At 36.0% G+C, this 12,729-nt stretch overlaps 1 protein-coding gene across 4 annotated transcripts in view; it reads right to left on the reverse strand.

Moving 5' to 3' along the window:
• snx14 (sorting nexin 14) overlaps window positions 1–12,729 on the reverse strand; it is a 49,662-nt gene that overhangs the window by 10,838 nt on the left and 26,095 nt on the right. For all 4 annotated transcript variants that reach the window (XM_067383564.1, XM_067383563.1, XM_067383565.1 and 1 more), the window contains 5 exons: window positions 11,324–11,516; window positions 11,127–11,210; window positions 10,939–11,039; window positions 9,834–9,942; window positions 56–96 (listed from right to left, as the gene is read on the reverse strand). In XM_067383564.1, coding sequence (XP_067239665.1) covers window positions 56–96; window positions 9,834–9,942; window positions 10,939–11,039; window positions 11,127–11,210; window positions 11,324–11,516 — 528 coding nt within the window. The remainder of the gene's footprint in view (window positions 1–55; window positions 97–9,833; window positions 9,943–10,938; window positions 11,040–11,126; window positions 11,211–11,323; window positions 11,517–12,729) is intronic.

Here is a 12,729-nt window from a genome sequence, read left to right on the forward strand (position 1 = left end):
GATTTCATTGTGCTTTAAAGTGGAAAAACAAAGAAAAGAAAATCAAAATTCCTACCTCTTTCATTAGTTTTCCTGGCACAGACTTAAATATCTTCCCTGCAGAGAAAAACAAAAATTCAATCAAGTAAATTAATTGAATTCAGAGTGTACTTTTCCCATGTTTTATAAACTTTTCAGTGTTATAGACATTTCAAAAAGGACTGAAGTGTTTTTGGCCTATGTTTGTTAAACAAACCCTCAATTCTAAGAATTACAGTTTGAGATTTCCTTCCTTTTTCCTAGAAAATGCTTTAGAGTGTGTCAGACTGCATAAGAAAAACATGTGGGATTGTAGCTAAGATTATCAAGCTGAGTTTCACACGAACAGGAATAAAGAGCCAATAATCACTCTAGCCAACTGTGTTTTATGTCACTGTTAAATACTGCAAAAAAAAAAAAAAAAAAACTCCTCTTAAGCAGTATATTTTTTCTAGCCCTTCAAGACCAACTGATGTTTCAAATTCTTAAATGGTAATTACATATTAGGGATCTGTGTCTTAGGTTTGGGGTCACATTCCGGATGATTTTGGTAACATTCTAAATGTCTTTAAGCATAGCCTAATGAAACAGGAACAGGGGAAATAGGAGGGCTGCTCTGAGATAAACATACATGTTTTAGCCTTCTAGAAGGCTTTCCACTGGAAAGCCAAAATAAATATATAAGGTCAAGCTAATGCTGTAGAACATATTCCAGTACCCAAGGATGATGAAACTGTAGAGTGTGTCAGAGATGGACAGAGATGGAGTTTTCTTTTAGGCTTCTCAAAAAAAGTTAGTTTTGTTATAACTTTTAGTACGTTGAAAACCCTTTGTTGCAGCATTTTTGCAATATTTGCCCCAAAACAAAATATGCATAACAACATTATATGGAAACACTTTTTAAAGGAGAAAAAATAACACATTATAAATAAATATTAATGCTTGGGTTTAAAATAAAATAAGTGCAAAAAATTGACAGTACCGCAATACAAAATGCACTTGTATTTAATATCTTTCTCAAAAAAAAAAAAAAAAGATTATTTTTAATGATGTTAAAGGACAAGACAAAGCGACCAATTAAGAAAAAGATTTTTTGTATCGTAATCTGGTAGTTTATGTGAAACTTTCTCTCTTTCTGCTGAGAAACAAAGACACACAGTTGACGTCTGAGTCAATGTTTAACTCATGTTATCTGACTGATTCATGTGTTTCCTGAAGATTATCCAAACACACTTTTTTTCCATGACTGTTATCTAGCAAGTCTACGACCTAACTTCACCAGCCTGGACAACTTTTAATGCAAAGCCATTTTTTTGCACTTCTGACATTTGACTGGATAAGCAACATTTGATGCTGTTAAAATACCGTGACAAATCAGATGAATTCTAATGCTTTTAGGGCTACAGTGAATAAAATTAGGCCAATGACTTACAGTGGCCTTAAAAACTATTTGGACACTTAAGTAAGTCACACTTAAAAGTCAAAACACATATACATTACATATATATATATATATATATATATATATATATATATATATATATATATATATATATACATACATATATATATATATATATATATATATATATATATATATATATATATATATATATATATATATATATATATATATATATATATACACACACTATATAATCCTAGATCAAAAATTACTGTGGCATTTTATGGTAAAACATTGTTCATAGTGATGAACTAATTTACACACCAGAAAACTCTTAACTCTTAAAACTCAGATGGGATCTAGCATCATGAAGCATACATGACATTTTGTTTAATATTTTATCTAATGCAATGACATTTTAAGTGTCACTAAGGTGTCCAAAAACTTTTGAGGGCTATTGGAAATTATGTGGTAGAATAAATGCTTATTTTGATTATTAATATTGTTATTAAAGCTGCAGTCCACGATTTTTCCTCTTTGTCGCCATCTCTGTTTGAAACCTGCAATTGCAGTCATATGCGGAACCGTTATCTGTACGTGCGTTGTGCCTCGGCACAGCTCGTCAGTGTGGATGAATCTATTGCTTGCTGTCAGTCATCGCACCGGTGTGGATACTGTACTTCAGAATCACAGATTCTACATCTTGAAAGTATGACCAATATAAGAATTTTCTATGGAAAATATCAGTTGAACAAGTAAGTAACATGTCTGCCACTTTTGTTCTGACCAACTGAGGAAAAAAGCATTAGGCCTACAATAAATCGTGCTGCCAATGATGATTACATCTAACAATCGCTTAGCTCGGATCATGCCAAACCGTGCAAATTATTATTACTGTTATATTGTTCTCAAATTGTTAATGTTAACAATATCAGCATTGCGTGACTATGTGTATTGAGTGTATATTAGCGTTACCTGTAGATTTCAATTTCTGTAGCCACTCAACAGTCCAAAGTCTTTTGCTTTTTGACTACGAGTGAATGTCACTGATGATTGTCATTTGGACCTTTCTGGATTACAATCCGCCATCAAAATGATAAGTTTAATTATTTATTAATTATTATAAATGATCCGCTACCAGCTGCGTCCTCACGTGATAAAACCGACTAGCCTGGACTCCTTCCTTTCTGTTTACGGACGTGACGTAATGACGAACTGCTGCATGCTAGAATTTCCTGCGGAAATCCACCATGTCGCTCTTATTATAAAACATTATTACAAGCTTACCACTGTGAATCAAGCTAAGATAATGAGATAGTTTTGAACACTGGCTGGTTATGCACTTGCTCAAAAATTGTGAGTGCAGCTTTAAATATAATTATTTATTGAGCATTGGTATCTTACACTCAATGAGCAATTCATCAGAAACAATTTTAGTACACCTACTTATTAATGACAAAAATATCCAAAGCTTAAAGCTCAAAGAATTACCTACGTGCACATGTCTGAATGTTTAACATGGTGCTGTAAATTGACCTGCTGCAAATTATGTTGTTGCTAATATGTCGATAATCTGTCGTAATCACCTCAGGAGTCACGGTCGAGAGGAAAGAAAATCGAAAAGTTAATGGCTTTTTTGTTACAATTATTGATAAAATCTGCTATTTCTAAACATTAAAAAAAAATTTTTTTTTTGATTTCTGGAAATCATCTCGCAACCCCTCCTTCGATGCCTTGCTACCCCCCGGGGGGTCCTGACCCCCACTTTGGGAACAATCATGTGGCATTAGAACAATGCATAAAATCATGCAGATATAGGTCAGGAGCTTCAGTTATGTTGACATCAACCATCAGAATGGGGAAAAGAATGTAATATCAGTAATTTGGACTGTGGAATAATTGTTGGTGCCATATGGCTGGAGCACCAGAGGATGAAAATCACAGTCCCTGGCATAATGGCCAGGATTCTGGCCATTGCCTGCAAATATCTAATTGTCCAATTACGCTTACCCTGAAATAATGTACAATTTTGGGTAAGCTGATTAAGTTGGCTCTGTTGCTGCTTTAATATCTCCTTCGCTTAACCAATTCTGGTTTAGACATAACACTAGGAATGACATTGCAAAATGACTGCAGTTTTTTTATTGCTATTATTGTTATTATTGCTATTACTATTGCTACTGTCAACCTCCTCATCCTCCATTCTTTTTTTTGTGTGTGTGATTAATACTATTATCAACATCATCATTATTATTATCATTCAATTTTTTCTTTATATTATTTATTTATTTATTTTATGAATTTTTTTACTCTGGTTATGTCTGTTGTACTTCCCTACATGCTCCTTTATTCATATATTTCCACTCCCACACCCAGTTACACTAACAGTTACACACACACACAGACACACACACACACACACACACACACACAAGCACTGTCAGACAAAAATGGCAAAAATCAGACATTTACGTTTACAACAGTTTTCCTAAAGGGGTAACTTTGTATCTTATCTACCCCTAAAGACAACCCTTGGTATATATTTAATGCAATGGCTAAAGCTAAATTAATGGGAAACAGAGCTTCAACAAATTCAAATATTTCCCAACACCACAGCAGCACTGACTTTATGAATTTCTTTACTTGCAAGATTGATACTATTATTATAATCGTCTGCTACAGTATTGCATAAGACAGTGCACTGTAGATTGCCTGAGGAACAATTCTGATCATTTTTTGCTATGGGAGAGGAAGAACTGTCTAAACTTGTTAAATCATCAAAATAAAAGCATATACAGCGCATACGGAAAGTATTCACAGTGCTTCACTTTTTCCACATTTTGTTATTTTCCAAAATGGATTAAATTCATTATTTTCCTCATTTCTAAAAACAATACCCCATAATGACAATGTGAAAGAAGTTTGTTTGAAATATTTTTAAATTTATAAAAAAAAAAAAAAAAAAAATCATATGTACATAAGTATTCACAGCCTTTGCCATGACACTCAAAATTGAGCTCAGGTACAATGTATTTCCACCAATCATCCTTGAGATGTTTCTACAACTTGAGTGGAGTCCCCCTGTGGTAAATTTAGTTGATTGGACATGATTTGGAAAGGCACACACCTGTCTATATAAAGTCCCAAAGTTAACAGTGCATGTCAGAGCACAAACCAAGCCATGAACTCCAAGGAATTGTCTGTAGACTTCCGAGACAGGATTGTATCAGTATTGAAACTGAGCAATCAGGGGAGAAGGGCCTTAGTCAGGGAAGTGACCAAGAACCCCATGGTCACTCTGACAGAGCTCCAGCGTTTCTCTATGGAGAGAGGAAAAACTTCCAGAAAAACAACCATCTCTGCAGCACTCCACCAATCAGGCCTGTATGGTAGAGTGGCCAGACGGAAGCCACTCCTCAGTAAAAGGCAGTGCTAAGTGACAGCCCACCTGGAGTTTGCCAAAAGGCACCTGAAGGACTCTCAGGCCATGGGAAACAAAATTCTCTGGTCTGATGAAACAAAGATTGAACTCTTTGGCCTGAATAGCAAGTGTCATGTCTGGAGGAAACCAGACACCGCTCATCACCTGGCCAATACCATCCCTACAGTGAAGCATGGTGGTGGCAGCATCATGCTGTGGGGATGGTTTTCAGCAGCAGGAACTGGAAGACTAGTCAGAATTGAGGGAAGGATGAATGCAGCAATGTACAGAGACATCCTTAATGAAAAGTTCATCTTCCAACAAGACAATGACCCTAAGCACACAGCCAAGATAACAAAGGAGTGGCTACGGGACAACTCTGTGAATGTTCTTGAGTGGCCCAGCCAGAGCCTAGACTTGAACCCGAATGAACATCTCTGGAGAGATCTGAAAATGGCTGTGCACCGACGGTCCCCATCTAACTTGATGGAGCTTGAGAGGTCCTACAAGAGACCCTTGTAGAATTGTGAGGAAAATAATGAATTTAATCAATTTTGGAATAAGGCTGTAACATAAAATGTGGAAAAGCGCTGTGAATACTTTCCGGATGCACTGTATGTTAAACCCTATACAGACTAAGTTACTGAAAGAGATGCTTCCAGAAGTCAAAGATCCTCTTCTTAAAATTATTAATTCATCATTGTTATTTGGATATGTCCCAAAAACTTTCAATCTGGCTATTATTAAGCCTCTCATTTAAAACAACAACAAAAAACAAACAAACAAACAACAACAACAATTTGATCCTAGAGGATTAGTTAACTACAGACTGATCTCAAATCTGCCTTTTCTGTCAAAGATACTAGAAAAGGCAGTATCCTCATAAATATGTTCTTTCTTAGAAAAAATATGATATCTGCAAGGATTTCCAGTCAGGATTTCATTAGAGTTAAAAATGATTTGCTCTTATCATCCGATCGTGGTTCTATCTCTCTATTAGTGTTACTGGTTCTTAGTGCAGCATTTAATACTACTGATCACAACATTCTTTTGAACAGACTCGAAAATGATGAAGGCATTAGTGGGATTGCATTGGCATGGTTCAAAATGTACTTATCTGATCATTATTTACTTGTAGCAGTAAATGAAGAGATATCACATCAATCACAAGTTTGATATGGAGTATTGCAAGTACTAGGACTGTTGCTTTTCACCCTGTAAATGTTCCCCTTAGGGAAATATAATTAAAAAACAAGTTGTTAGTTTTCACTGTTATTAACAAAACTAACAGAATGCATAGTTGATATAAAAATTTTATGACTGCTAATTCTGGTAACACTTTCGGTGAAGACCATGCTTATAATATATTATAAACTTATTTACAAGTTAGTATATCTGTTTTATAGATATATTTATAAAGACTCATTTAGACCTATAATGTATAAGAACTGTTATAGTTACATAGTTACATTTATATTATTTTTATAATTACTTATAACCCATGCATTTGCTTTTTCAATGTGCATGCTCATAATCCATTATATACCAATTTATGAATGATCAACTATAAAATCGAAAGACACTTGTTTGCTGTACAATTAGTTTCTTTTAATGGCTAATGTTTGCATTAGAGGTCATGAATGGTCATTTTGATTTGTTAAAATCTGTATCTCCTCAGCCATATGCATGGTATTGCTTATAGCAGTTTGGAATTATGCTTTTAAAAATATTGTTGCAGTGTTTAGCTAGTATGTAAAAAAAAAAAAAAAAAAAAAAAAAAAAAAAAACTGTTGGTATTAATGATTTCTGTTTCTGTTTCTTGTTTTTTCGTTATTTTATTACAGGAATTATTGTTCCTTAGTTACATTTACAAGTAAACAACTTAAAATGTATAATGAGCACATCTTCATGATTTCTTAATGGGCACCTATTATGCAAAATCCACTTTTATATAGTGTTTGGACATAAATGCATGTTGGCAGTGTGTGAAAACAACCACCTTACAATGATAAAAATCCACCTACTCCTTAATTTTAAATCCCCATTAAAATAAAGCAGTCTCATTAGACAAGCCGTTTTGATTCTCTGAGCAATGTGATGTGCCATCAGCACAGATCCTTAGCAAAGACCACACAAACCAAACAAGTCCTCTGCACAGAGCTATATGGCCAACCTCAACTCCTCCCCACCAATCTTCAAGCAGGGGAAGAGAACTGGTCCTCTAAATGAGCTTGGTTTCTTTCAAGGTTTTGTCCTTTTGATTACACTGCAGTGAAAAGCTGTTTTACCCCAAGGTATAATTTTACATTTAATAATTTCTTCAATGCTGTCACATGAAACAATAAAAATAAAATATTTACAAAAATGTGAAGGGTGTAATCTTCTGTGAGATACTGTATGTGTATTCCAAGCTTTGGCAATTTTGTATGATTTACATTCATGCCAATAAAGCAATTTTGAATTTGTATAAACATTTTAGGTTAACCTTTGGTACTTTGAGTAAACTTTCCATGACCTGGGCTAGGTCAGGACAGGGGGGATGTGAATGAGTGGGTAGAGAAGATTGGGCAAATGGCTTTCTGTGCCTTTGCTTTGTTATCTCTTCTTCAGGAATGTAAATGTCTTGTTTTACTGCATGTTGTCAGTTCCACTGAGAGTTCCTGCGCTCAGGCTAACCAGGCTAACCCACACACACACAAAACATCTCCTGGGACTTTCACTCACGGCAGTGTAAAGAGTTATCAAAAACAAAACAAAAAAGCTACACCCAGTGAGCAGCATTACTGTGGTCGGAAATGCCTTGCAAATTAAAGAGGTCTATAGAGTTTAGCCACACAAGTGCAAGCTGACCAAAAGGCTAGCTTAACTCAGATAACCACTCAGTGTAATTGTGGTGAGCAGAGTTGGCATTTGTTACGTCCTAGGGTGTGTATAAAAGTGGGAGTGATTTTTGTTTTTTGCTTTTTTTTTCTTTTCTTTTTTTGGTTCTGTTTGTTTTCTTTCTCTAAAACTCTGCTAAAGACTATCAGGTGGCGTTCAATCAATTGGTGATCTCGCTGATGACTGCGCTATCCTGACTGGTCCACTGGAGGAGTTATTTGGAGTTAAAAGGCAAAGCTTAGATGTTTGGAGTGTGGAGAACTGGAGCAACAGTCCCTTCTGTTGACTTCATTGTGGCGTTTGGGGTTAACTTGTTGTTGTAATATTCCAAAGAAAATATTTTTTGTCCTCTTGTACGAGAATCTACTACATGTGAGTGTAACCCAAACATGTGATTAATTTTTTGTTAATTAATTTTTACTATACTTTACTATTACTATTTTCTTTTTTGCTTATATAGTACTTTTCACCTATTTTTAGCCAGACAGGTAAAAAGTGTATTTTTCTGTAATTCTTTTTTACTTTCTTTTGTTAGTTTATGTAGATTGTTTATTATGTTGGCCTTGATCCTGAAGTGTTGTTTCCTTCCGTTTGGTTAATACATTTAATTTTATTTTGCATCAACAATGGTGTTGTGTTTAAGTCTGCAGAAGGGAACGCTTCCTCCTTTTCCCAACATATTCTAATACTTCCTATATCTAGACTGGGGAGGAACATAATACATCTCATATACAGCATGTGGAAACAACAGCAGTAGACCATGTCAGGTTCCACTTCTGTCAGCCAAGAACAGAAAGCTAAGACAGCAGTGTGCACAGGATTGCCCAAAATGGAAAGACTGGAAAAACAGCCTGGTCTGATGAATCTCAGAATTAGGCAGCAAAAGCATTAATCCATGGACTTTACCATGTGTGAACAGGCCAGGCCAGTAGTGGTGACGTTATGGTGAAAGGGGAATGTGCCAATGTCTTGGTACACTTTAGGCCCATTAATACCAATCAGTCATCATGGGCACCACTATATGGTAGGTGTGTTTAACTACTATGTACTTACATAAAAAATGTTAGGCACAATAAACTTTTTGTGTTCATTTTGTATTGCAAAACACTTTTGCTTTTGAGATGGGATAAGTGCTGCCTTTCTTGGCCAGGGATCATTTGAAAAAGAGACTATAGTCTCAATATGACTTCCCTTGGTTAAATAAAGGAATAATAAAAAAAAAATTCTCATTGGGGTTTTCTTAGAGGTGTGACCCCTAGTATCAGTACACTGACACAAAGTCTCATTCCCTCCAACAGAGAACGAGGGTTACAGCAGTAAACAAGACATTTTGAAGGAGGCCCTACTCAGTATCAGAACAGTGTTCCTAATAAGTGCACAGTGTAAAATATATATATCAGGTTCAGTAAGGATTTTTCCAATTTATTACATTAATACAAAATTTTATATTTTTCAATTGACCTTTCGCCGGGAGTTTGATTGACAAGCGATCTTACCAATCAGAACGCCGCATCCGCCACTGTCCGACAAAGCAGCCAGTAGTTAAAAGATTAACCTCGGTGGAGTTAAACCTGAAAAATGGTGTGTATTGACGTCTTTCCGCGTTTGAAACAACATTCATTCAGGAAGAGATGATCGGTTTTTACGAGCGGTTGAGCTGAGGATCTACAGCAATCTGTCACGACCATGGTCACGAAACATTAAAGAGCAACAAAACGGTTTTTATTGTTTGAATTTCTTTAATAACTAACACGGTTTGAAAGCTGGGACTTTTTTAATACCAAAAGTAACCTGCTCTGTCTTGTCTGTCGATGTGTGGTCAGTATCCTCTTTGTTCCGCGATGTATTTTACACTGCGTGTGGAGTGACAGCGCCACGGCTTGTCGGACAAAGCAACAGTAACTAAGGGGGGCGGGGCTCGGCGAAAGGCTAATTATAATTACAGTGTGTTACATGCCCAAATGCCAATCAGTCAATTTAAAAGTGAATGAATTCTGGTAAAGCACTGAAACAGCTGCCCTAAAAAAACCAAATCCAAAGGTGCAGATGTGCTGTGTGTAGTTTATGCAGCTTATGTGTATATGGAAGGTTATGGAAGGTTCAACATACCCAGGTTGACATCAAGCTTTTTATCATTGAACTGCGACTCAATGCTGTGGGGAGACAGGAAATCTGCCAAAAGCTGGCTGTTACTCAGTTCAGGGTGATGCAGCAGTTTCTTTAGAAAACACAGAATTTAAAAAAAATTTATTATATACACACTTGAGGGCTTTTCACACTTTTGGTCATTTTAAACTCAGGGTAATTTGAATAATGGGTTATCTTGCTTAAAATGTAACATTCCTCCTAATTTAACTGGGGTTAATAATTAATCCTGGGTATTCATTATTTAGTTTCAGACTGTACATTCCAAAACCCTATAGGCTAACATTCTTATTGCATATTTGGGGTGTCAGTGGTCAATGATTGGACAAGCACAGCTCGCCATCTGTTTACAATAAGGGCTCTAGCATTGCACATCCTCATATTACACTGCTGACTGTACTACCAAGGTTTTTTTTTTTTAATGGACTTTTCCCACTATAATCATAAGAATGAATTCATTCGAATTGACGCGTTTTCCACTGCCATTTGACATTTTTTCTGATCAAACTCTGTAACGACTTTTGATACAACATGCTGTGTTGCAATTGGTTGTCATTTACTAGCATGTAGCCGTAACATTCTAACACTACATAGTTTCACACTGTACACATTTGGCGCCTCAATAAAGTGGTGCTAACCCTGCTCCGGAGCAGTGTTTCATATACCTGGTTAAAAAGCAGTGCTAACCCCGCTTTTAAATTAAAAGTGTGAAATGGTCATTTACCCAGGGTTAAAAGTGAGATTTAGAATGATGATAACCCGGGGTTAAATCATTGTGAAAAGCCTTGTGTCTGTCTCTGTGTACATATTGTAGATCACCTTTTCTTTTCACATTCAAGTATACTTGCAGAAAATCATTGTTAATTTCATGATATTTTTACACCTTGATTAATATCCATTAACTAGTTTTAATGTTATACATTTATAACCCACACTGCTAGAGATCTTGAGCTTGTGATTCACTTTGATAAATTTATAAGTACTGATTTCAGTGTAACCTTATGGCAGACGGATGATGTTTGTATTATGTTAATAAGATGAAGCAAGTGTACAAGGTCAAGTAAATTACCTGTAAATATTCCTCAAATTCACTTCGTTTGGAAGTCAAGAATTCATAATTCTTTGGTCCAATGATTCTTTTAGAAGGGAGTTGAGCATCCTGGAATGGACCTGTAATACAAAAATCAAATTAAAGAGATAAATAAACCATAAACATGAAAGCTCAGTCATGAAGAGAGAGACAATAATCAGCTTTACCATGAAATTCTGTCAGCTTAGATTCGAGCACATAAAACTCCACATATTTTCTGTACACAGACCAGCTCTCAGTCTCATGCCCCACTGCAAAGCAAATAAGAACTTTCACAAAGTCTGTTCTCACAGGACATAAAAAATAGTTTATTTATATAGAGTGCAAATGTCTATATGTTTATAAATGTAGTTTTGAAACTCACCATTCTTCCTGTCATGGCGCTCCACATCGATGCAGAAGACTGGATTGCGCTCTTTCTTCAGTTCGTCCTCACAAAAATCCACATAAGGGATTGAGATGGTCCAAGCAGAGAGGTTGCGCAGTGATCCTGGAGTTCCAACCCCCTCCACAGGCACTGGAGAGTCATCCTCAAACACCATCACTGCCTCCTCCACCTGACCATACAGAACAGCGAATGTTCAGCCAGAGTTCAGCCAGCGATTTAAATTATTTTTTAGTACCAAAATGAATTTCAGTGCATGCATTTTTTTTTTTTTTTTTTTGAATCGAGATTGTGATCTTTTAATGATTATTCGTGCAGTTCTATTATATAGCGTAAGCTCTGGTAAAAAGTGACGAACATGGAAGCACAGAGTAAAACAAAACACTGGCCATGAATTAGAAATATTTTTTTTTTTTAAATCAAAATGTTGGAGAATTTCAATATAAGACAAGAGGACATCGAATTTTTTGCCCAACCCCATTTATTTGATAAATTTGCATCTCCCGTTGATGACGGGCATGTAATCTTATGACTTTACGTAAGTTGAAGCATCCCGGATAAAAGGCACGAACCCACCATTTTAAGACAATTATAAATCCACAGTATAGCTAAAACAACTCACTTCTTTTCACAGTTTTCCATAGCTCTAAACAACGCATGGTTCTCATGAGAGTCGTCTACTCTCACCGGAGCTTATGCTATGCCAACGTCCAACGTCCCATGGTTGAATGCTATTCTCTCGAGTATGGCTGTTGCCAGATGTCAGTTATTATAGTTCATAAAGTTCTAAATATGTACATTTCTCTTACAAAAACCCATTGCTTTGCTTCAGAAGGCCTTTATTTACTCCTTGGAGTCGTGTGGATTACTTTTTTTTGGCTCCCATTCACTCTCATTATAAAGTCTGGAAGAGCCAGAATATTTTTTAATATATCTCCGATTGTGTACGATTGAAAGAAGAAACTCATATACACCTAGGATGGCTTAAGGGTGAATAAATCATGGGATTTTTTTTTTTACTTTTGGGTGAACTATCCCTTTAATGACCTTCTTGGTGCAACTTAAGTTCAGCATCGTCCAGCCCAGCGTGGCAACGACTACTGGATCGTAACTCTGCACCCTTCCCATTGCACGCTACCTGCATCACCAGTGGAAAGCCGCTTCTATTGCCGGACTGATCACCCGACTGTGTGGAACGTACATATAAACTTACCGACCCTTTTCCTAGAGACCTTGGCATTAGGTTATACCTGCAACCTATGTTTTTCTAACTTGCTTAGATAATTACCTGGGTCAGCTTCTTTTAAAAATAATAGGTATATTATTTGTTTAATAATAATTAAGCATTTATTTATCACCATTGTACTAAAGCCATTAGGTGGTTT

The sequence above is a fragment of the Chanodichthys erythropterus genome, chromosome 4 (genome assembly GCF_024489055.1).
Source record: "Chanodichthys erythropterus isolate Z2021 chromosome 4, ASM2448905v1, whole genome shotgun sequence".
NCBI lineage: Eukaryota > Metazoa > Chordata > Actinopteri > Cypriniformes > Xenocyprididae > Chanodichthys > Chanodichthys erythropterus.